The sequence below is a fragment of the Eleginops maclovinus genome, chromosome 11 (assembly GCF_036324505.1).
Source record: "Eleginops maclovinus isolate JMC-PN-2008 ecotype Puerto Natales chromosome 11, JC_Emac_rtc_rv5, whole genome shotgun sequence".
NCBI lineage: Eukaryota > Metazoa > Chordata > Actinopteri > Perciformes > Eleginopidae > Eleginops > Eleginops maclovinus.
The window spans coordinates 23,460,957-23,486,614 of record NC_086359.1 but is presented as its reverse complement, the minus strand read 5'-3'; the positions used below and the strand labels follow the sequence as shown (position 1 = coordinate 23,486,614).

Below are 25,658 nucleotides of genomic sequence, written 5' to 3'. Positions count from 1 at the left end.
TCGCTCATCACAGTCATCCACCCTACACCTCCCTGCTACTATAACTCTTTCGTCCCCCAACACCCGCAAATCCTTTTGCCGTTTCCAAATCCATTTCTCTGCACAGGGTTCTCACTCATCAAAAACATTAGTGTGTGTGTGTGTGTGTGTGTGTGTGTGTGTGTGTGTGTGTGTGTGTGTGTGTGTATGTGTGTGGACACAGACAGAGAAAGGAAGATCCATGTGGTGACAGTACATTTCAGCTGTTTCTCCCAAACTGGTGTCTAGGATTACTCTGGGTGAGAAAGTTGCCCAGACTACTGTTGGAAAGACTTATGGATGCACACACACACACACACACACACACACACACACACACACACACACACACACACACACACACACACACACACACACACACACACACACACACACACACACACACACACACACACACACACACACACACACACACACACACACACACACACACACACACACACACACACACACACACACACACACACACACACACACATTTCCCACCCACGGAGAGGAAGACAGGAGTTTCATCACTTCTTCACCTGTTTATCCCCCAAATTCCACGAGACAGCTGCCATCTTAACCCTTGTGACCTCCAAACAACCTTTGAAAGAGGAGGTGGGGTTGGCCCTAAAACCCTGAGAGGTTACCCCAGACAGCTTTATTTGAAATGCATCTGATTCCGCCCCGAGAACCTTATAAAAAGACCCCTTTTCCCCCTCCCCTGTTAGTGTGCATATTCATGAGCCATAAAGCAGGCGGTGGGGACGTAGCAGGCATAATAAAAACGTCAGAGGGATAAAACACTCAAAGGAGAAGCCACCGGGAGCTGGGGCGAGTCGCTCTGAATGTCAGATCCCCACCCAGGGGTGTCTGCCTGTTAGCTCTATTGTGCTTCACTGACTTTTATGCCACTGACATGAATTGGCCTCTGCTACTGGCTCATAACTTTGTAGGGTGCATTTTCAGGATCAAAGAGCCTCCTTTAATGCGTGAAATAGGATAGGATTGGGATGTTAAACACACATTCTGGAAGGAAATACTCAGTAAAGTGATGTTGGATCTGTTTTAATGCAAGATAATGGAACAGGTTGAAAAAGTGAGAGCTATGTGAAGCTGGATGCTACACTTAAAGCTCATCTACATATGCCTTTATGTGACTCATGAGGCTGTGTTTTACTTTTATCCTTTATTTGTGACATATTTTACTGCTCTTCATGTTTAACAATGTTTGTTTAAAAATGCACGACTGCAGTCCGCCAGTTGCATCATAGCTCGACCTCCTGCAGCTTGAAAAGACTTGTCATTAATCAATAACAAGTGGAACCAGAACCAACCCTCATAAGTGATTGAGTATTTAATTGTCAGTATGAATACTTTCATGAACTAATGACTATAAACTTTGTTCTTGACGATTTTATAACTAGCTGTGATAATGCTATAATTGTTCAAATTCCCATCAAATTGTTTCCAAATTCAGTAAATACATATTCTTAAAAAGGGACACATTATTTACTTTTGAAGAAACTGTTATTTTGTACATATTGACTGTATATATATTTATATATATATATACATATATACATATATGTATATATAAATACATATATATATATATATATATATATATATGTATATAAATATATACATATATATATATATTTATATAAATATATACATATATATATATATATATATATATATACATACATATATACGTTTGGGTGTACAGGTTTTTAGGTGTATACAAATTTCTATACACATTTTTACATATATTTATATTCTTTTTTTTTTACTTTAATACCTCGGGATTGAAGAGACCACTTTAACATTTTTGTTAAATCTTTATCTCTACATGTATGGCAGCCATTCCAGTGTCTGTTAAATTCCAACACAGATATTGTGTGTTGTCAGTAGTTTATAGAACAAAATAAAAATATAATAATATACTTAAACAATAAAACCAGAGAAAATGATAATGCTGAAGTGGTCTCTTCATTTTTTCCGGGGCTGTATTTCGATCTGTCTGTCAAACTGAAAGATTGACAATAAAGTTGACTATGACTTGAATATTTTGGGGATAAATTAGAACATTTGTAGTGACAGAATGGGCTATAGTTTGTGCCTATAGACTTGAACGTTTTCACAGATTAGAATCCTTCCATCGCTAACAGGTTAGCATTTCCAAAGTTCCAACACTCCATTCATGACAAAGTACACACGCTGTAAAGGCGCTCAAGATGGAGAGAGTGTAAGCTGTGGCTTGAAATGTTTTTTAAATAGTTGTTTTTACTACATATGTTTCTGTGAGTGAGAAATCAAACATGTTACAGTCACATTGAAAGCTCAGGGTGTCTGATCTTCGGTGTGTAGTGAAGCATTAGTTCGACCTCTAATGTGTCGTGTATCATCTCCTGCTTCAATCCTACGTGGTACAGAAGCTGTCTTCAGCCGATGCTCTACTTTAAAGATATCTATGCCCTTTATTCCACAGCCAAAGACATTAAAATATAGCACAACAAGATGAGCCACTCCCAGACCAACTCCTGTCAGGTGCAATAGTCAGCACAAAACATTCTGCCAGCTCCTCCATATTGCAGCTCAGTGGCCTTCGGCCCCCCCCCTCCGCCTGCCTCTCAGCCCGCAGCAGATGGACTGTAAGGGGTTAAACCTCCTGAACCATCCACCCTTCCCACTGTGTTGGCTTCCACTCTGATACCAAATATACACACTCACACACAATGCAGTTCCTTCCAGTGTGCCCCCAGCGCTTCCAAGTCACAGACTGGGCAGACACCGTGCCACAGAGAGCCGCTGCCATGCTGAGGCCCCTCTGCTCCAGGCGGACCCCACCGCCTGTGGACTTATCTCCGGCCCCTATTGGTACCATGCAGAGGGGGGTTGGCAGGAGCCAGAACTTGCTTGGCTTTGGCACTGGCCAATGTTTGTTCTGTGTAACCTCTTTCTTTCTCCGGAGGCACACTGTTGACTTAGGTTGAAAGCAAAAATATTAAGTTGAAACTAAATTTTAAACTTACTATTACTTTCAACTAACCTAAAACCGTTATGTAAAATCTGTTGACATAATACATTTATTTAAAGTAAACGTTTCAGTCTTTGTGCAAGCTCTGTCTGTGGAATCTGTAGTCTCTCTGCAGGCAGACACTCACAAGTAAAACACACACTAACAGATTCTTCTCAACCACCGTGGAGAAGGGATTCCTATCTGTCAGAACAACTGCTGTGCATTAAATTGTCCCCGTGTGTGTGTGTGTGTGTGTGTGTGTTTGCAGACAGCTGCAGAGTGTGTCACTTCCCGAAGGAAGAGAAGCCGCAGAGAGCCGAGTCTACAGAACACAGATGAAGTGATCATCTGTGAGGCCGTGCAGACTGCATGACACTGCTATTACCCCAACAGACTCTAAACACACAGTAAAACACTTGAAGAAAACTGCTGCGCAACACAGAAAGGAGTGCAGTAGAGAAACACATTAGGGATTCTTCATGGGGAGTTTTCTACCTAATTCCTTTTTCTGTGTGAAAGTGATTCACCACACCTCTGCTATATTACCTGCTTTATGGCTTATCCAGCTCCTGATGCTAGCACCTAAACAGAGCTATGAAAAGGTGAAAGGAATGCAGCTTTTAGGAACGGTGATGGACATATTGCAAAGATCTGAGATGTTGGGGGGGGGCAGCCAGGCAAGATTCAGATGGATTATTAAGTTATGGGCTGCAGACTTTCAGGGAAATATGATGCCGGCTGTAAGGTGTTTGAGTCACAGATTTGTATTTGGAGTGAAGTTTCTTATACCGCTTTCAGCTGGTTTGTGTTGCAGTGCAATGAGACATTCCGGAGTGAGTCTCTATTTTTAAATATTAGATGAAATTGGGAGAGGCAAGATTCAGGGGTTAGAGGATTATTTAAAACTTCACTGGTGTCTGCAAAAACCGCTAAAAGCATGCTGTTTAAAGTTATTTTGTTTAAGTTATATAAGGATAACAAAGGCATGTTTGTTGCTGTGAGAAGGCTGTCAAGTACTTTCAATTACTGTCAATGATATTTGTTATTCAGTAGCACCTCATTAGCTTCCTATTGTAAGAGAAGTCAAAAGTTATTTTTTAACAGCAATAAAAATTAAAGGTTTATTAAGCTATATTTGAACAACATATTGTAATATATCTACAAAACTTGTCTGTGAAGTGTTTTGCTCAAAACACCAAACAGATCCCCCATTGTAGCATGCCTCATACCCCTCTATTTCAGCCCTGTTCTTGAAGTGCTGATTCTGTGACTGTAGCTTTAAATGAAGTAGCTGCTGCTGGCCACGCCCCTTTGGAGCTTCATGATCTCTCCTCCTAGAGAGTTTTCTACCAGGAGAAACTCAGCTAAACGCTGCTGTGATTAAACGCCATGTTATGTTCCAAACCACATCCAGCATTATTTCTGAAACTCTTCTCAGTGTTTACCACTAGAACAGAGACATTATATGTATTATATAAACAACAACTCTAAGTCCCTCCTGCAGACATCCTGCTGAACACACACACACAGAGGTGCTGTGGAGGGGATTCAGCTCCGACTGTATATGGGGGATGATAGGTTGGGACGTGTCACGTGGGCGGGACGTTGCCAGGAGTTTAATGTAAAGCCAGCCCACATTTCGGTTATCTTAACCGAAGCAAATCTGGATCAGCTCGTTTGTACCCCCCTTTTTAGAGATGTGGGCAAGGAGTTAAAGAGAGAGGGTTGTATTTTCTGACACTTTGTGAGTCTCTTTACACACCGGGGACACATATTTATGTATAAAAGACAGCAAAAAGTGAATTTTTCATAATACGGGACCTTTAAACTAGTTCTTCATGTTTTGATTCCTACAAACTGTCTCCATTTATTAATTACCTGCTGCTGTCAAAACAAAGTTAGAGGATACGTTATGGTTATTTTCTAACATTAAATCTTGAGATGTCCCTATCTGCATATCATTAAGGCGCTGCTGATCAAAAGCAGCTTTGTTATGCAGTGAAAAAATTACAAAATGTCTGTTGGACAGCCATCTGACGGGAGCTTGTTGTATTTTAAGTAAGTAACATCTGCTCCAGAGAAGCTGCCAGCTAATTGTGGCCTTTCCTTTCTCTGACTGAAGAAGGTTTTTTTTAGCCTTCCCGTCCAGCGGAGACATCTCTTATCGGTTTACAGGAGCTCGCTGCCATCCTGCAGTCACGGGCCGGGTTCAGAGGCCGGGCTCTCCGAAGCAGGAGGAGATAGGATGAAGTGTTTGGAGGCCGGACGGGAGATTGGGGGGGGTTGGGGGGATGTATCTCGAGTGCAAGCTGCCAGGAGATCTGACACCAGGGTCAGGGCTGGTGTCTGAAGTTAACTCAGTCGAGTAAAGCTGATAAGAGAGTCCTTTGAAGCGGCTCCTGCACTTTCACAGTATTACTCTGAAATCTATCTGCATTTTTATTCAGTTAATAGTACTGGAATTATATAACACTTCACCTAATCTAGGTGAAACATTTTGCCTATACACAGACTTGTATTCAGCTACATTAGGGAAGTAACAATCCAAAAATGTTGTGTTTGAAATTCAATATACTTAAACACTAACTTCATAATAACTGTCTGCATGTTTGATAAGAATACAAGCTGTTAAAAATTGCCCTCTATTATTTATTTCATTGTTTGTTTGTTCATGATGTTATCATTTTTCTTCAGCTGTTCTCATGGAACCTGCAACGTTAGCTGTGAGCTCAGTTATCTTGCCAAGCCACCGGCGGCTAACAGCTAAGTAGCCAGCGCTGCTTTTGCCAATTCTAATGTGAATATGTTTTTCATAATATAGCATTTTCAGGGGAGAAGAAAAGCACCATGGCAAGAACATAACTCATCAAACACAGTCTCCCTGGGACAACAGGACACCATTATTCGTGAGCGTCCAGTACCTGAGGCACTGTAGGGGAAATAAAGTATCATTCTTACAGAATGATGGCATCAACGTGCTACCAGCGTATGGAACAACCTGTCATCCTTACACTCAGTTCCTTTCTGTTCCGCCTGTGGGAGGTTCTTTGACTTACTTGCCACCTCCAGTGATGCGTTGCGACTGACGGCCTCGCCCAGGTAGTTGCGGGCCACACACACATAGAGACCTTCATCAGGTTTGCTCCGCCTGCCGTGAACGATTCTCAGGAAAAAGAGGGAGCCACTGGGTAAAAGCATCCGGTGGGATCGAGGGTCCTCTCGATCAGTCTCGACGCGCTCACCATCTTTGTACCATTCCACCATTGGAGCCGGCCGGCCCTCCGCCTTACAGTTGAGGGTGGCCGGCTCGCCCTTAGACACAATGAGATCAGACGGGTGTTCTACAATCCGGGGAGCGGCATCTTCTAACCTGGGTCTGGATGCTGGAGATAACAGAAAAGAAAAAAGGGTTAAACTTGAGTTCATTAAAATGTCATCTTGTGAAGCATTCTTTATTTTTGATGGGGCAAACCAAGTGACCCCCTGAATCCCTAAAACCTGCTTTCTCTCTAATGATCAGCTTTGGGCGATTTCAGTGATATGTTGGGACGTGTCATGTGGGCGGGACGTTGCCAGGAGTTCAATGTAAAGCCAGCCCACATTTCCGATATGACATCATAACCAAAGCAAATCTGAATCAGCTCGTTTGTACCCCCGTTTTTGTGGGTGAGGAGGAAAAGAGAGAGGGTTGTATTTTCTGACACTTTGTGAGTCTCCTTACACACCGGGGACACATATTTATGTATAAAAGACAGCAAAAAGTGTGTTTTGCATAATAGGGGACCTTTAAGTGTTCAGCTTTCAGTTATACTCTATTGTTTTTTTCAGAAAGTACATTTTGTTATCTCAGCCAAGCACGTAATGTTTAAGCTTGCTTTGTTTGACTATGGTTCATTTGTTTGTCTCTCAGGATTGCAAACAAAATAAATGCTGTCCTGATTTTTACTTGGAAATAACCCATTTGGAGCGGATCTGAATTTTGGGGCATATGACAAATTATGTTTCACTTTAAGGAACATTGTCAGAAAAGGGCAATTGAATAATAATAATAATACATAACAATAAATAAATAAATAACAATAATCAGAAACATGTTTTCCTGATTTATAAAAGGTAGCAGATAAAAAGCCAAACTCAAGTCTTCAAAACCATCATTGACAAACCAAATGGGAAACTTCTTATATAGAGTCTATAGTGCAAACATTATACAGAATAAGGGTGTTCATGTCAGCAACAAGACATGTGAGCTTGTATCCAACTAAACTCCAAACCAAAGCCACAACGGATTGTAAAGGGCATAGATTCAGATTGTTTACAGATGCCGTATATAAAGAGTATGGTTGCACTAGTGTAGGAAGAATAAGACATCAAATTTGTTGGGTCTTTTTATACATTTTGGACCAAGCACAGAAGAGCATATAGGCCACAACACTCTCCAACCCTCTGGTGCTCGGTGTGTGAACAGCTGCAGAAAAACACACACTGTTATTGCAGAAACATGGCAGTGGTAAGCAAGCACGTAATGTAATTACCTCACAGTTATATTCAAATATAAATCAAAAGGACGGGTGGAATGACATGCTCTAGATTCAGTATCTATTGAAAACAAAACCCAATTCTACGGCAGCAGAGGAAGCAAGGGGGGAGTAAACACGGAGGAACTGTGCTATTCATACGCTCATGGGAAGGTAGATTGACTGAAGTACTGAAATATTAAAATATCAAATATATAAAACCTACCCCAATACATACTTTTTGGGAAAACGCTTAAAACATTCAAACTGTTTTTTATGTCAGGGAGTCATCTGCAAAGCTCTGTGAGGATTGTTATTGATAATGATCAAATAAATGCTGTTTCTGTTCAGTGTTTATGCAGTTTGTGGACTCTCTTGCTTTTTTGGAAGAATGATCGAAGTAATTAAATGAAGAAAGAGACAGATGCAGATAGAGACGCAGGCGATGTTATTCCCACAGGTTTATGCAAGCTTTGAAATTGCTTTTTTTGCCCGCTGTCTTTCCTTTTCATACATAAGTGTGCCGCCATGCTGTCATTCAAATTGAAGGATGTACACAAACCTAAGTGAAACGTTCCCATGAGAGCAACTGAAAGAATCAGACACCAGGATGTGCCTTATGCCAGGTTTTTAGAAAAGCTTGATTTTAATCCAGTGATGATTGATGCAGCATTCATGAATTTTGCAACAGGGGAATTATAGTCTGTTTTTAAACTTAACCACCTTTTGGAGGTTTTAAAACATACTTTGCGTGCCATGTCTTCTTACTAAAGTCAGTGTCTAGCCTCTAATGCTAAATGGGTACAAAATTCTACTGACTAAATCAAACATCTTGTGAAAACCTTCCCCCCCTGAATGGGATGTCTAACAAGCTGTTAGCACAATGTATTCTAATTTATTGTACGTAAGAGTGTGTAGATTTTCTTGTGAAAAGATGTCTTTTCTACTGAGAATATATATTTATTTAATTCTTTTTTTAATGCTTATTTTATTTTTATTTTATTAATTTTTTTCCAATGTTTAAGATTTGTTTTTATTCTTGTGCATTGACTGTCAAAATGCTGCTGCGACTACCCAATTTTCAAACTTGGGATGAAGAAAGTATACTATCTATTTATCTATACGGTTGTCAGGTGTCCAGTGACTTTTGGCCATATGTTTGGTTATCTATTCTATAACATCACTTGGGTTAATATTTTAGTTATGGGTTAAGCTGTAATTTTATGAACAAAAAACACAGAGGAAAAAAAAGAAGATGAATCCATGAGAATAAAGAATCACTGCCCTCAAAGGGACACATCCTGCATGAGGTTTAGGGAATTAAGAATGGAGCTAGTTCCTGTGGCTGATGGAATATAGAGTGCCGTCTGATTGCCCTGCTCTCACTGCAATTACTTTCCCCGAGATAGAGGAATAGGAAGTTTTGAAAAACGGAGGAAATGGTTTTGAGCCTTTGATGTTGCTCTGAGCAAGAATCAAATTGCAGTCAGAAATCTACTTCCAACAGCAGAACGATTAAATATACCATTTAAGGTTATATTCCACTGACATTATAGGAAAAAACATTACAACACATTCCTTACTTTGTTTCAACGAGACATTGACAGTTTATTAGCTTAAATCCAAAGCCTGTATGACTTGAATGGGAGGCATAACAACAGCTGAATTGTTTCAAAACTAAACAATTAAACTAAAAATCTTTTATACTGTCTGACATTCATTTTGCAACGGCTATGGATTCACCAACAATTGTTTTTTTCACTCTTTCTAATAATTTAGTCTGCTGACTATTAAGAGTACTCAGCAGGACAGGAGTATTTAAGAGCTGTGTCATAAATGTTTAAGTACTATGCTGGTTGGAACAAGTCATGTGGAAATGTAAAGTGAAGGCTTTTAAAGAGTTAGAGACCACAGCGTTTACTGAGCAAAACATCATGGAGAAACAGCAGCTACAGATGATACGCCCCATCTGAAGACATTCAGGCTGAAAGGATCTCTCAGCCACTGTCTACACTGCTCTGGGACGTCACACGCAGCTCAGCCTGGGGAAATGGAAAAATAATAACTGTGACTGAATCTAGATGATTTTGAGAGTCTTTAGAATCCGCACTGTAATGATAGTGATCGCTGCTGCAGGCTGTACATTAGTGAGACAGTAGTGGTGCAGATCTGCATGCTGACAGAGACTGACTGCACTCAGGGACATTTACATTTTTAAAGTTCAAGTTCTCCCCAGCTATCGCTCACAGTGAGTGTAGACGTGGGTAACAGATAAGGGTGGGAAAGATGGACTCAAATCAGGTCAAATGGACAGCTGGAGTCTGGACAGTGTGAATGGTTGTCTGACAGGAAAGTCCGCACCCTCTAAGGGCCTATTAGCTCTCTCTCCTTTCCGTGGAGCTCTGCAGCAGGATGGCAGAACCTCTCAAAGCTACATGTGAGCTAATGAAACCACAGGGAGGAGAGTCCACACAGTGAGAGCCAGAGCGTGTTTGACACATGGAGAAAAGATTGCATTTCCACTTAATTCCCACGTGAAAAGACTGGTGTAGTACACTTGAAGGATGTATGTGTGATTTCCCTTGTAAATCTGATAGCTGTCAGCTCTCCTGTCAGTTTTAATATCTTGATTTTAGCGGACAAAACTGACAACTGAACATTTAAAAGAAAAGCATGCATACATGGTTTGGAAAACATGAGGAATCCTCACTACAGGGGACAAGGGCTCTGGATAGTTCGATGACTATAGACACACCTATGGGAGATCCATTCACACCCATGTCAAACCATGGACACGTGCCGCAGTTGTCTCAAATGGTTTTAGTTTGTCTCTATACAAAGTCATATATATTTGAAGGTCAATACAGCAGATGAACACAAAGCACTTTTCCTTAATCGTCTCTACTCAGACTTTGATAAGTCAAAACTGACATCCCAAAACCAAAAATGCTCATGCTAGCACTATGTGAATAGATCCTATATTCAAATATTAAGACAAACGCATACACAGGGGGAATTACTGTCAAACAACTTCAGAGTCATTTTAACCGGGGAAATGTGAGGAAGAGTTGAGCCAGAGGCTGACGGAGAAATACTGTCTAACACAAAAGTGCACAAAATAAATGAGACCAGTTTGAAGATGCCAAAGGGAGCCCACACTCTGCTGCAATGTCCTCTCTGCAAGGGGGGGGGGGGTGGGTGGCAAAGTGCTGAGTCACACCCTCTTCTCATCTGGTACAAGAACAAGTGGCTTGGTGGGTCCTGCTGATATAAATCTAAAACAGAGCCCCCCCCCCCCTTTAGCCATGCCAGCTCCCAAGCTTTATTTCAGCACAAACACAAGTGGGCTTTCATCCCTAAGCAGATTTACTTCCACTGAAAGCAGCAACATCAGAACAACAGCCAGTAACTCACACGCAGCTCCAGGACTGTGGACTTGCATTGAAAGGCTGTTTGAATGGGGTAAGAATATTTATTTGTATGGGGGGGTTAGGTTTTTGACAACTTCAGAATAAATTCGTAAAAAAATAAGTTATGATGCCAAAAGTTGGTGGGGAATGTCTTCTAAATCAGAGAGATATAAAAAGTGAATTTCAACAAAAACGTAAGTTAAGGGTGACAGGTTGTTCTCTGCATCTCAACAGCATCATAGGAAATATTAATATCCACCTCAACCTTTATCTTTCCTCCACTGCACTTCACTGACACTATACTCCAGGTATGTTGCGACACCAGGAATTTAGTAGTCGGTACCAATACCAGTGAAAATACATGATTCATGATTCCAATTTGATACAATGCAGAAACAAGTACATAACATTAAACCAAAGTACCTAAACACACAATCCGTTAGTACCATTTGCATACTGATTTTTGTTAAACGTGTCCTAATCCCTGTTAAGTATCAATGTTATATTGCTGTGAAATATAACCATAAACATACCATACATGCTATATTTATTCGATGTAATATTCCACATTCATTGTACATATGATATCCTGCTTTATATGTGGTTTTTGTTTATATTGTTTGTTATTTTTTTTCCTCCCAAATGTACATGTTTTATTTAGTTTTTAGATGCTATTTTATTTTTAATGTAATTACATTGCCTTGTTTTTATGCTGCTGCAACAAAAACATTTCCCAAATTGGGATCAATAAAGTAATTCTATCTATTCTACCTTTCTATCTCCTTCAAATGGTTTGGTCCAAAACATGTATAGATCAATAATGAACCCATCATTAAACCTTTGGAAACTGTGTATGCTAAAATTCACTAACTCTGCTCATTTAAACACGGATTTGTTGTTCAGTATGTCACATTATTAGGGAAAAAATAGTGGTCATGCCAGGTCTCCATGATGTGTGTGAAAATATTTTAATATTTTCAATATTTTGAGAATGTTTTCATTGACTTGGTACCAAAGTTGAATGCCTTTTTTCCAGCACAGATGGCATCATAAATAGATGTTGGCCTGGCATTACATAGTCAATCCTCAGTGCTGCTCCCGCTGAAGGTCCAGCAGGACTCACTCTCCAGCCAAGGCGGTGCATGTGTCACTCCACATAGGTCAGTACCAGCCTTGCAGGGAAAAGGACATCAAGCATGGATGGCACTTCAGCCCCATCATGTCTCCCTCCCAGACAGGGTGAGAAATGCTTTTCATTCTGCAGGAAGGACTTAAGAGTAAATCAGAACACTGCAGCAAATCAAAAGCCGGCACTCCTTATCACTCAGAGGAGAGTTGTGGTAAAAAGGAAGATTAAACCATGCTCTGGCTTAGAGACTAAAATAAGGGTAAGCTGAGCTAACCCTCACACTGCAGTGAAGATAACCAGCCTCCCACCCAACGTGAGAAAAACATATTTAAACTGAACTTCAAATACAAAAAAGTTCCTTCTGCTGAACAGGATGGCAATCTTTAAAGGTAGCAGAGGAGAGGACAGTACAACAATTCCCCTACTCCCATCTCTCCCTCATCTGCAATTCTTTTTATCCTGCTGGCCTCCCTCTCAAAGAATTTGTTGTTTTACGGCTTTGTTGCCTCCTCCTCCTTCCCTCGATTTCCACCAAAGCCACAGGAATTGATTTGCAAATGTGCATTCAAAGTTAAATTGGCAGCCGTGAGGGAGGCAGGTTGGAGTGCTTTCTATGCAGCCCCCTCCCGTCTGAACCTGTGGGGACAACAACATGAGATCCTCGCATGAGAATACAAAGCAAAGCCACACTGACAAGCCTCTTAATTGAGCCTGTGTTGGGAAGGGTCAACTTTGCAAAAGGAAATTGGGTGTTTTCATCATGTGTCTCTTGAGGCTGTGAACAGATTCATGAGAAGGGGCTGAAGCCATTTCTTCTTGCTCTTACTTTAGAAGAGGGGCTTGTGGAAATTGGGAGGAAAAAGCTTGAAAATCCATAAAGACTCTAAACTATCAACAATTACTTTTGTACTGGTGAAGCAACGTTCTGGTCCAACCGGGACCGACAGTTGGGCCTGACAGACCATTTTATCCCAAAATGAAACCCGTGCTAAACATGGCTGAGAGCTTGGGATTCATTTAGATTTATTTCCAAATACTAAAAGGCAGTAAAACATCTCCTGGGACATTTAACAGTCTACTTTAAATGTGTAAAGTACAATCCTTGCAGCACAGAAAACACTATGAATAATACATACTAACAATACTAAGTACTGGAGTCTGCAAAACCTCCAATATCGTCATCAATATGACGGAGGTTGGTTTGGCTAAGCTTTTCTCCTCCAGGAAAATTGGAATGCTACATATTGGCAGGATCAGTCCAGAGGACTTAAGTACAGTCCAGCAGCCTTCAAGGTTTCACAAATCTAGCCGAAAGAGTTCCAGTAGCCTGCCAGTAACAAGCAACAATTTTCTCTACTGATTCCAGCAAGGCTCTTTTTTGTGTGGTAACAACACTCCCACTTTTCATTAGATTCCACTCAGATTGGAGGAAGCAGAGGAGAATATACTGCAGTACAAATTGATTGTAGTGATGCTTCAAACTGGAGAAAATGGAGAAATGAGTCCTTAGACCAGGAAATGACTCAGCAATTACCACTTCTGGTCCTTCCGTCTCGAAGTCAACGGTTTTTTGAAGGTGTTTTTGGTCAGATGCCTTAAATAAGGTTTGTGGTTAACCCAAGCTGAGTAAATACCCCACTGGTGCATTTCTTCTTACGTAAGTTGATTCAGTGGCTCAATGAGACAATTAAAATGTCATTACCCTGAAGCTTTTACACTTCAACTGTTACATAACTGGTGTTAATGTGTGAAGACAAACGCTGTGCAAAACGTGCAAGTATTATAAACGTGTGTTCGGCACGGATCCTATGTTCTTAAATCCAATGTAAAATCACATTCCGTGTGAGGCCTACAAAGATATGTCACCAATTTAGGTTCACCCAATGATGGAACAGCAAGGTACAGAATGGGCTGGTGGGGAGGGAATCCTCGAGGGTCTGCTGGACAGGCACCACAGGCCTCACACAGCTAAGGGGACATTTTGAAGGTTTCCTGTCCCACGGCAGCATATTTCAAGATTAGCTCCTAATGGATGTGTGTCTCTCTCTCTCACACACACACACACACACACACACACACACACACACACACACACACACACACACACACACACACACACACACACACACACACACACACACACACACACACACACACACACACACACACACACACACACACACACACACACACACACACACACACACACACACACACAGCCAGACTGCTATCTACCCGGCTGACCACATAGACCACAAGTCCCTCAGAGGGAGGGAGGGGTCGAGACGGGGACTTCCTGAGTCCATACCTCAAAAGAAAAACAATGAACAAACTATTAAAATAAATGAACTCAAGTGGTTGTTATTAAATGACGCATTAACTGTGAGCAATAATAGCTGATAACCTCTGTGAGAGTTTACGAAAGTAAAGTAAAGCTGGGGGTGATTTAAAGTTTAAGCTCATTTTTATTCTAAGTCAAACTCCATGAAATATATATAGTGGCTTCAGCAGAGAATGATGATGGGCAGCTCTGAAACGACTCGGCTCCCTGACTCACTGTTCTGCCTTTCTTTTCTAGTTGGATGGATCAGCGGAGTGTGCTTGTACTTCTTATACATTTCCATTGATCATTTCTCATGATGAAACTGATGGCACTTTAAGGAGAGTAGATTATGAGGCATAATATGAATGAGCCGTGATAATAAATGAACCCCCAGGATGTGTAACTATAGTGGTGGAGGATCCCTTATTTATGAGTGTGATAACATTACAGTGATAGGGAAAAGAGGAAAGATGTATATCCACATTGTTGAAGAGATTTTTAAGGAACATTGGTTCTGACGTATCAAGTTTGCTGATGACACAACCGCCATCAGCCGGATCGACTGAGATGAGGCAGCGTTCACAGAGGAGCTCTGAACCCTGATATCTTGGTGACAGGATAACAACCTCCATCTCAACTTCAGCAAAACCAAGGAGCTGATTGTGGATCACAGGAAGCAGCAGAGAGAGGAACACGCCCCCATCACCATCAACGGGACTACGGTGCAGAGAGTCAGCAGCTTCAGGTTCCTCGGTGTCTACATCGCCGAGGACCTGACATGGACTCATCACACAAGCACCATCACCAGAACAGCTCCACAGCGGCTCCTGTTCCTCCTCAGGCTGCAGAGGTTCAACATGGAATCCGGGATACTCTGCAACTTCTACAGGAGCACCATAGAGAGCATCCTGATCCTCTACAGATGCACCATAGAGAGGATCCTGACCCTCTACAGGTCCACCATAGAGAGCATCCTGACCTTCTACAGGTCCACCATAGAGAGCATCCTGACCCTCTACAGGTGCACCATAGAGAGCATCCTGACCCTTCTACAGGTGCACCATAGAGAGCACCCTGACCCTCTACAGGTGCACCATAGAGAGCATCCTGACCCTTAGAGAGCATCCCGACCTTCTACAGGTGCACCATAGAGAGCATCCTGACCCTTAGAGAGCATCCTGACCTTCTACAGGTGCACCATAGAGAGCATCCTGACCTTCTATGGGTCCACCGTAGAGAACATCCTGACCTTCTACAGGAGCACCATGGAGAGCATCCTGACCTTCTACAGGAGCACCATAGAGAGCATCCTGACCTTCTACAGGAGCACCATGGAGAGCATCCTGACCTTCTACAGGAGCACCATGGAGAGCATCCTGACCTTCTACAGGTCCACCATAGAGAGCCTCCTGACCTTCTACAGGAGCACCATGGAGAGCATCCTGACCCTCTACAGGTGCACCATGGAGAGCATCCTGACCTTCTACAGGAGCACCATGGAGAGCATCCTGACCTTCTACAGGTCCACCATAGAGAGCATCCTGACCTTCTACAGGCTGCACCTAGAGAGATCCTGACCTTCTACAGGGCACCATAGAGAGCATCCTGACCTCTATGGTGGCACCATCAGACACCAAAGAGATCCTGACCTTCTACAGGAGCACCATGGAGAGCATCCTGACTTCTACAGGTCACCATAGAGAGCATCCTGACCTTCTACAGGAGCACCATGGAGAGCATCCTGACCTTCTACAGGTCACCATAGAGAGCATCCTGAACTTCTACAGTGCACCATAGAGAGCATCCTCGACCTCTACAGGGCACCATGGAGAGCATCCTGACCTCTACTGGTCCACCATAGAGCATCCTGACCTCTACAGAGACATAGAGACATCTGACCTCACATGTGCACCATAGAGAGGATCCTGACCCTCTACAGGTCCACCATAGAGAGCATCCTGACCTTCTACAGATGCACCATAGAGAGGATCCTGACCCTCTACAGGTACACCATAGAGAACATCCTGACCCTCTACAGATGCACCATAGAGAGGATCCTGACCGGGTGCATCACGGCCTAGTTGCACCGCCCCCAGCAGTAAGGCTCTACAGAGGGGGGTGAAAACTGCACAGCACATCACCAGGACGGAGCTGCCATCCATGGATGACCTCTACTCCCAGCGGCTCGGGAAGAAAGCCCACAGGATTATCAAAGACCCCCTTCACCCCGGCAACCAACTGTTCTGTCTGCATCACAACCTGGCAGGCGGTATCGCAGCATCAGGACCAAAACCACCAGACTCAGGGACAGTTTCATCCCACAGACCATCAGACTGCTAAACAACTGAGTTGCACTATTTGTATTTTTATTGTGATTGTTTTTTTTTATTTGTTTTATGTATTGTATTGATATTGCATTGTTGAGGAACCTGTGACCCAAGTTATCCATTACAAATATACACTGTAGTTGTATGGCCATAAACCTTTTGAATCTTTGAGTAGGAATGAACGATTCACACCCAGCTTCCTCACTTCTCTGAATAGTGCAAATGCTTTCAATTTCTGTGGTGAGTTGCACTTAAAAGATAACAAGTAGAGGACTTTAAATGTGTTACCACCAAAGTCACATTTCTTTTACAAGAATTTCCATTCAGAAACATCATGCCAAACCATCATAGAATCTTCTGCTGCAGAAAACAAACAGCCCAAGACTCACTTTAGCTGCCACACGTCCCTGAGTCACTGTCTGTGTAAACAGTCCCATCACACAGCAGCAGCAACTGTCACTTTCCCAAAAGAGCTGTCCCTGTCACTCCTAAAGCCAGTCATTAAATAATGACAGTGGCTGTCAAAATCCCCCCCCCCCCCGCACCACCTTGATACTCCAGGGCTGAAACTGATCCGTTATGACTTGGCTCTTTCATTCTCTGAGCTTTAACGTGCCAGACTCTAACAAATATATCTGACCCGCAGACACAGTGGTGGCGGTGACAGCTGCAGATACACCCATGGGCTTTCCTTTGACTCAGCAGCTTCAAACTGCTCGCTGGGAATGTCTGAGGACAATAAAAAGTTGCAGACACGATGGTCTGACTTACTGTCTGCCAGCCACCCTTAATGAGAACCATGAGCTCATGTCAGGCGGGTGGTCAGACACTACCGTAGCAAAGGGTGGGACGTTTCTGATGCTGTGTGAAAAGACTGCTGGTTGGATTATGTCATGTGTGCCAAGCTAGACTTATTTAATCATCCTGCAAAGTGAACTACCGTACTACAGGCAAGGCTGTCATTTCCATTATCTATTTTTTAAATCCTATGTTTGTCCTCCTCACTTTTACAGTTTCATTCCCTAAACTGCCTTTTATTAATGTCCTCTAACTGCCAAAATTCAGAAGACCTGAGTTGCCTTCAGTTTTAATTTTGCACTCACAGCAATTAAGTTTGCATTCAGTCTTTTTTTGCCCTGGATCCCGCTTCTAAGGCAACATACAAGCTGCCCTTCTTCATGGGTTAGGGTTTTAAACAGTCAGGTTTTATTTGTTTCTTGTTACCCGCTGACTCAATTGTCCACCAATGCAACCAGTATTCCAAGAGGAAGTGCTCATATTATGTGGTATAATGTAAATAGTGTGTGTAGGTCATCTTCCTTGTGTGACATTATGTCATCACACATTTTACATCTACACTCTGTGTTACACATGTACACAAACAAAAGAAGGACAATTTGAAAGCACTAAAGACTGCGGATAAAGTTAACAGAATTATACTCTGTGTTTGATCAGGACATTTTGCATCATCGTGAATGTATGCGTCTGAAACACTCTAACCAGGTTTGATTCAATGCATGCAACACAAAACAACACCTCTATTGTCAAATTAGTAACTGTATCACCTTACAGTGTACAGCAGCGCAACAATAGCCTGAGCTCTGAGGAAACTTTGTTGCAGTGGGACGGCAGCGTCCCGTGGTTGGCCTCCCTCCATGTCTGATTCAGTGTTACCCCATCAATACAGAGGTCAGCACTCCTTAAACCAGTGGAACTAATGCTGGGGGCCATCCATCTGTCTGCAGCCTGAGGTGGGGTGTTCAGGCAGTCTTGTGTCAGGGGCCTTAGCCGGCGGCTCTTGAGACTTGAGATGGAATAGCTGACTTATCCTGTCAGCAGCACTGCTAAAGAACTCCTCTCTGATTTATACTGCCCCGATCGTGAGTTTATTTTGGCCTTTTCTAGAAGGATAGATATGATCTATTTAGAGAGGTGGTGGAACCCTGCAGTTATAGTTGTATATAGATGAGAATGCATTTTTTATCACTTGCTAGTCAAATGCACAATCCCTAGTTAGTAATGCCTCCTGAGACGTCAACAAGCTGTTGTGTAATGATTATTTGGGATTATGAAATTCTATTATCAAAGGTTCACTGATCAGTTACAAAAATACAGCTGTACCCAAGCTTTTTCATTGCTTATTTTTATGATTATTTATTTCTTATTTCTAAATTTAGCAAGTAAAGCTTTGTAAAAAGCCAGAAATAGGCAACCAAGCTTCAAACAGCAGTTTCAGAGCTTGATTAACGCGGCGGAGACTGTGATGACAGGAAAAGGATGTTTAGTTCCTTGGCCGGCTGTCATTACTCAGTGAGTGTGGATTAGGATTCAATTGTACTCCAACGATTTTCAGGAGATATGGCTCAATTGTCATGCATCATACCGGTGCTTGCTGGGCTACTGAAGGGCTAATTGATATGTGAGGAACAGATGGGAGGCAGGTGGGGGAGGAGGAAGGTACACTGACAGAGAGAGAATGTGCTGGCTCTTCAAAATGACTAAAAGGCTTTCACTGTCTCCTTCTCTCTCCAGATAAAAGCAGATATGTTGTCAATGTGCCAATAGCAAACACCAGAGTGACTGTATGTCCTCTCTGCGCTGCAATGACTCGTCCACAGTTACACTGCTGCAGGTCAGAGACATCAACACTATGGTGATGCCTACCTGACAATGTTAGGGCCACTCACTGTGGCATTCAAGTGTCAACTGTCAATGTAAAATAAACCAGATCGTAGTTAGCCCTTTGTAATAAATAATATCTTTGACTGATGAACTGAAAAAACTGAAACTTTGACTTTAATTAAATGTATTATGTCAACAAATTACACATGACTGTATTAGGTTAGTTGAAAGCAATAATATTAAGTTGAGCCTAATTGTCTGTTAACCTAACACAGATATGTGGAAACTGTTGAAATAATTAACTTGATTAAGTGAATGGTTTTTTTTTTTTCTGTGTAGGCTTTTAAATGGCGATGAACAGTAAAACCAAAAGATGTATTTGAACTTTGGTTTAATGAATAGGTTGAAGTATGAATGGTTACCGACACTTTTTCATACCCACTAGGGGTATCTAGCCATGCAGATGGTTTTGATTTATATATTTTGTTCTATGTCCTGGTTTTGATTCATCATTTAAGCAACACTTTAAGAAAAAATGCCCAACATTTCCATGTTCAAACCTCTCAATCTTCAATTATGACCATAGACTTTGGGTTTTTGACTTCCTGTCAAATAAAACAAGCAACGACCTTTGTCTGTGGGGAATTATAAAACACATTTTGACACAACTCTGTCACATTTGACAGGTATACAAAAGATAACAACAGACTGATTAATTCATAGTGATAATAATCCTTACTTTGCAGAGCTGGCTTTCCACACCTTTAAACATTACCCACATCTTTATCTGGCAGGCAAACATAAGGGTAATGTTGTCTTTGAAAGAAATGGTGCAGATATTTTGTAACCTTCACATAAACAAATTCCATTCATTTCCACTGAATTGAGTTTGAGGCAGGTTCCTCAAAACCTGGGCAAAGAAAAATCTGACTTTATGGTTACAACAAATAATTCCCAGCAAACGCTTTAACTCCTGTCCAACTGTCCTTGACCAATCCGTTCAAGAAATCACATTGGTTTTCTCATACAGCATCTCTGTAGAGTATCTCTATGAGCCAAGTGTGCTCTGATTGTCAGCTCACCCACTCTCTTCTGATTGGTCAACAACCAGAGAGGCTCCGCCCCTGTCTAACAAAGTGCTTTCCCAGCCTTCCCGTTACAGCTGAGCATCAGTTTATGTTACAATAAAGGCGGTACAGCCATATATGTTTGAACCGGAGTCCGATCCTGAAAATGACACAGACCAACGTGATGGACCTGATCCACTGTCCCAAAGTAGACGGGAGCAGGCGGTTTCACAGTGGAAAGTTTTTATTTTGTATCGCTCTTACATTTTCAGATGTACTGTTAGAACTGAAACAGAGTAGGAACAGCCTCGTCCTTCAGTACTGCACGCTTTGCATATCGGCATCAACCTGTGCAAGGTTTTTGAAGCTGTCGTCCGTGAAATGCAGGGCACACAGTACAGTGGTTTGAAGAGTTGAAGGAACAGTGTTAAAAATACATTTCAACCACTGACTTTTTCGTGGTTCTGCCTTCGGTAAAGCAAACGGATGACATTTCCCCTCACATTTCAGGGCACAGTACTAACCCTATTTCAGCCTTCCAACAGTAAATGGTCGGTTGGCAAAGGGTGTGCCTATTGGTCTATAGCTATGGCCATGCCAACTTGCCGATTGGTCTTCAGATTTAGTGACGTCAACAGCCCCCGGAAGAAAAAAATGGGGAAAAAATCTACAAAGAAGCTTTGAGGGCAGCATAGACACGTCTTCTCTGCTTTAGAGTTTTACTCGCTACAGGGTGTACTTTGAGGGTCTGTGACTTTGCAGACCATTTACATTCAGAGAAGGGTACATAACACACGAAAGGACGGGTTATAACCGGAAAAGCATAATAGAGGACCTTTAAAGGAAATGTAGTTGTATGCTCAGACGGTAACTACAGTGTGAGTATCAAGGTTCGGCACGGGCTATTTGCTCTGTAACTGGTCTGTTTGGGGACAGTCATGAGACAACAAGGCAGCTGTCTCCCCCCCACCCCCCCCACCTCAATCACTTCAATCAGAGTATGGCAAACACATGGCCCGTCCACGGTCATTGGGGAGAGCTGCCGGAGACGCTGTGCTGACTGATGGTGACGGAGATGACTGACAGTCACAGGGCAAACTGCAGTGTCTCCTTACTGGCCAAACAGTCAGGAGACTAGACCCTGTAATGTGAGTCTGGCTCCTCAGGAAGGGGCCCTTCAGATATGACAAGAAAAACTGTTTTCCTAATCATACTGAACAAACTAATAAGTTGATTTTAATGAAGTGAATTCTGTCAACAAATGTCATATAACTGTATTAGGTTAGTTGAAAGCAATAATAATAATTCTAAATAAAAAACATTAGGTTCAACTTAATATTATTGCTTTCGACTAACCTAAAACTGTGAAATTTGTTGACAGGATACCTATATAAAAGTCAACTTTACACTTTATTCAGTGTAATTTGAAGCTCAGAGTCAGGATGTGAGATGAATGCTTCTTCAAATGTAAATTTCAATGAATAAAAAAACAGTCAAGGCTAAAAACAATCTAAGCTTTGGTGAGTTTTGTTGAAGTGAAAATAAGAAGCTCTTTGTAGTCCCAGAGGAGCATCTGGAGTCACTGAAGGAGCACTTTCACAGATGTTGACTTCATATGCTCTGAGGTTCATAGCCAATGTTTACAGCCTTGTAAAGGGAGCCTCAGCAGTGGGTCCGGGCCCAGAGACACCACGCTGTCACAAACCATAACATCCTACAAGCGACGGGAAAAAATGCTTTTGTACATCACATTGGGTGGTGCTTCTGTGACGAACACAAAGACAGAGGTATGCTGACAAAGAGCATGTAGCCCACTGGCAGTGATTGTGATTTACAGGGTATACATGGAGGGTCTGGAGATGACTCAGTCTACAAGTGAGAGTCATGGTGTGCCTGCAGTGCTGCCGCAGCTTTCTCTAGACATTGTTTAGTGTGAGGGGGAATACAATTAGCAGCACTGCATGTCTTTGAATATAGAGTTATTTAAAACAAAGCAATTAACAGTCAATATGCTGCTTTGGACACATGCAAACAGGGATTCAGTGGAGGCTCAACCAAAGGAAACTAAGCTTTGTACTTCATCTGTATCCATGCATGCACTGTCACTACAGAACCACACATCTACACAAAACAACACAAGAGCACAATCAGATGGAAATAGAAGAAAATGCAGCATCTGGAGAGGGTTTTTATCCAATAGGCATTAAAGTAAAATGAAAAAACAAATCATAAATGTTTAAGCACACTACCCTCAGGGGGAAATATACCCCTAACTAACATTCTCACTTAAAGCACACTGCATTAGTAAATGGGACCTGCATCACACTGCTTCTGTTTCCCAACTGCCCTGTGCCCAGGATGTCTCCCCTAATAGGCCTGATAATAGAGATAAATGAGCAGGCTAAAGTCTGATTTCTGAGGGGAGCAGATGCTGGTGTGAATCCAAGGTCCCTTGGGCAAGACACACAGTAAAGCTGCATATGGGCTACTCTTCTGTCTGCTGGTCTAAGTGGCCTTTTAATGACATCATGTGGGAGGATTACTCCTTTTTCCCACAAAATCAGTCTTAGTACATTGAATCCACACATTGGTGTAAGGAAAGGGTTGGATGAGTAAATGTACAAGTGAATTAATGTCCTCTGTCCTGGGGAGTCAGACCTAGTTTAGAGCCCCTGATTTGGATCATATAAACTCCATCTGTGCAAACATAACCCACAAACAACCAGCCAGCCATGCCAATTTAAACTTACCATATGCCAAAGTTATAAATACAAATAAAGCCAGTAGGTGAACCAAAGTGTGGCGGTACTCCATTATCCTCTCTGATGTTTCATAGGTGGAAAAGGTGGGTCACAGTCTCCAGGAAAAGCAGTTTGTTAGACAGGCTGTCCAGCAGCTGAGATAAATCCAAACGGGCGTGCAAAGGATGTCCAGTCTATGGGATGCAAACAGCTCCAAACTCCACAGGCAGCATCTGAGCCGCCCGGAATTAAAATAGAAGTTCAAACATAGTAACTTTTGATAACACTCCAAAGTCTGCGACGGAACCAGCGGACAGTCCGTACAAAGCGAGCCGCAGGTGATGAGAGGAGAGGCGTCTGTAAGCGGCAGCAGCACCCGGTCACTCGGTCCCGTTCTTTCCCCTTTTTAACATCAACGTCACAGAGAGGATACACACTCAGAGCGGGTTCCCCTGACTAAGAATTAGTCCCAAAGTGCAGGAAGTCATCGCAGTGGGAGGGAAAGTCCAAGTGTTAAAGGCAGAGCTCCATGTCTCCTGTGTGTAACCGCTGTGTCTGCTCCTCTGCTCCGCTAGGAATGAATTACTACAGCCTCATCACAACGAGCACGGTCCCGCTGCCACAACACTGCAGAAAGCGATCTAAAGTCAAAAAGGTTGGTTCCGGTCGTGCTTTTCAAAATAAAACAATGGTTTAGCGACGTGTTGCAACGCTGTCATTTTTTACAATGTAATAAATACACACCTTATATCGTAAGTTAACGACTCCTATGTTATTTCCCATACAGTCAATATCACAACATGTTCATACACAATACAGGCAGTTTGTGGGTTTGCAAACAGCTGACAGTAATGTGTAATGTTTAGCAATGGATAGATAGTAGTCTTCCACTGTGTTATATTATTTTGAAGGCACTCTCACCCAGCTTCCGCTTCAGTCTTGCTTCACTCTGTGTACCTTCACTATACCACACTACCTTCTTAAAGGGACAGCGCTCCCGACCTAAACTGATCGGGCATCTCAATGATTATTCTTCATTTTTTAGAATTGCTTTAATTAGATTTCATTTATTTCAAGAACTTCCTGTTTGTTTTACTGTGTTTTGTTGAATGTGTTACGTTTTTTGGTTCGTATTTCATTGTGTTCTCTGTTGTATTAAGCATGTTCTGAAAGCTCTTTTTTTGCTACTTCATTTTATTGACATCTTTAATTAAATGTGGCAACATATTTACAGCCCTCTTAGGTTTTAATTGAAGCTCGATTGTGTTATATTGTATTAGATGTTCTCTTAATACTTCATCACTTTTCCATCTTCAGATAACAGGATAAACCCATCCCATTCATCAAAGTCTTTAGCAGCATTGTTTTTCGTTGAGTCGTTTATAATGTGTGAATTAATATGTTCATACTAACCCTTTCATAACATAACATGAAATAATATAAAATAACATATAAGCCTATTTAGGTTTTCAGAAAGTGTGAAGGGCCTTTTATAATGATGCTTGAAAAATCTGTTTTTAAAAAATCAACTTTAACTCTTCAATATGTTATTCATGTCAACATATATCTCTCAGCTGTTATATAAAAACAGAGGTATAAATTATGTTGGCAGTAGTTGGAATCCAAATGGAAATGTGTCTAACATGTGAAAGACCTTTGATCAAGCCAACCGTGGTGCTATGTATACAAATCAGGTAATGGAAATGAGTCAGGCACTAGAGGCAAAAACAAACCCCCCTCAGCACTGCAAAATGTCACTATTTATCTGAGCACCGACATTGCCTGCACTTGATGGAAAGCGAAAAGCAATATTACATGTGCCAGGAGATGTGGCCAACTGCAGCCAATGAGAGCTGACACACCAAGAGCCTCTGTCCTGCAATGAAGCAATAAGGAAAGATTGGGCAGGGTGCTGCTGAGCTGAATAAATATTAGGGGTCAGGCACATCTAGTAAACACACAGCTCTTGACATTTATAGAAATGCATTGGATGATGGTATGCATCAGGGAGTGCATACTAAGATGATATTTAACACATTCTGTCACACGCAGCTCCTGATATGGGGTGTAAAAGATATGATTCCCTATAACTAAAGTCACTGAGGCTTTTTTTCTGTAAGGCTGAGAAGACATCTTCTATTTTTGCAGTCGCCCAGAGAACCAAGCAGTGCTTAAACACCCCTGATATTTCTTTCATGTTTTATGCATGTACATGTTTAATTTAATTGCAGAAACTGATTAATTGAGCATTGCTCTATGATTGAATAAAACATGATGAAGCCCTCCACTAAATGCATTTCCGCTCGCCTGTGACTGATGCTGCTACTGTTGTGTCTTCGTCAAACATTTGGCGTAGCTGTCAGTGGAATCAAGCACTCCATGAATTTAGAGTAATTATCCATATTAGGTAGTGAATTACAAGGACAGCCCATCAGTGCTGTTCCGTGCTGTGCTGCACACTTGCAGCTGAGCCATACAT

At 41.9% G+C, this 25,658-nt stretch overlaps 1 protein-coding gene across 1 annotated transcript in view; it reads right to left on the bottom strand.

Annotated features, from left to right (window-relative positions):
• The window catches only part of robo3 (roundabout, axon guidance receptor, homolog 3 (Drosophila)), an 87,648-nt gene extending 63,915 nt beyond the window's left edge, over positions 1–23,733 (bottom strand). The window contains exons 1-2 of the mRNA XM_063896185.1: positions 23,189–23,733; positions 6,103–6,429 (exon numbers count right to left, since the gene is read on the bottom strand). Coding sequence (XP_063752255.1) covers positions 6,103–6,429; positions 23,189–23,252 — 391 coding nt within the window. The 5' untranslated portion in view covers positions 23,253–23,733. The remainder of the gene's footprint in view (positions 1–6,102; positions 6,430–23,188) is intronic.
• Between the last annotated feature and the right edge of the window lie 1,925 nt (positions 23,734–25,658).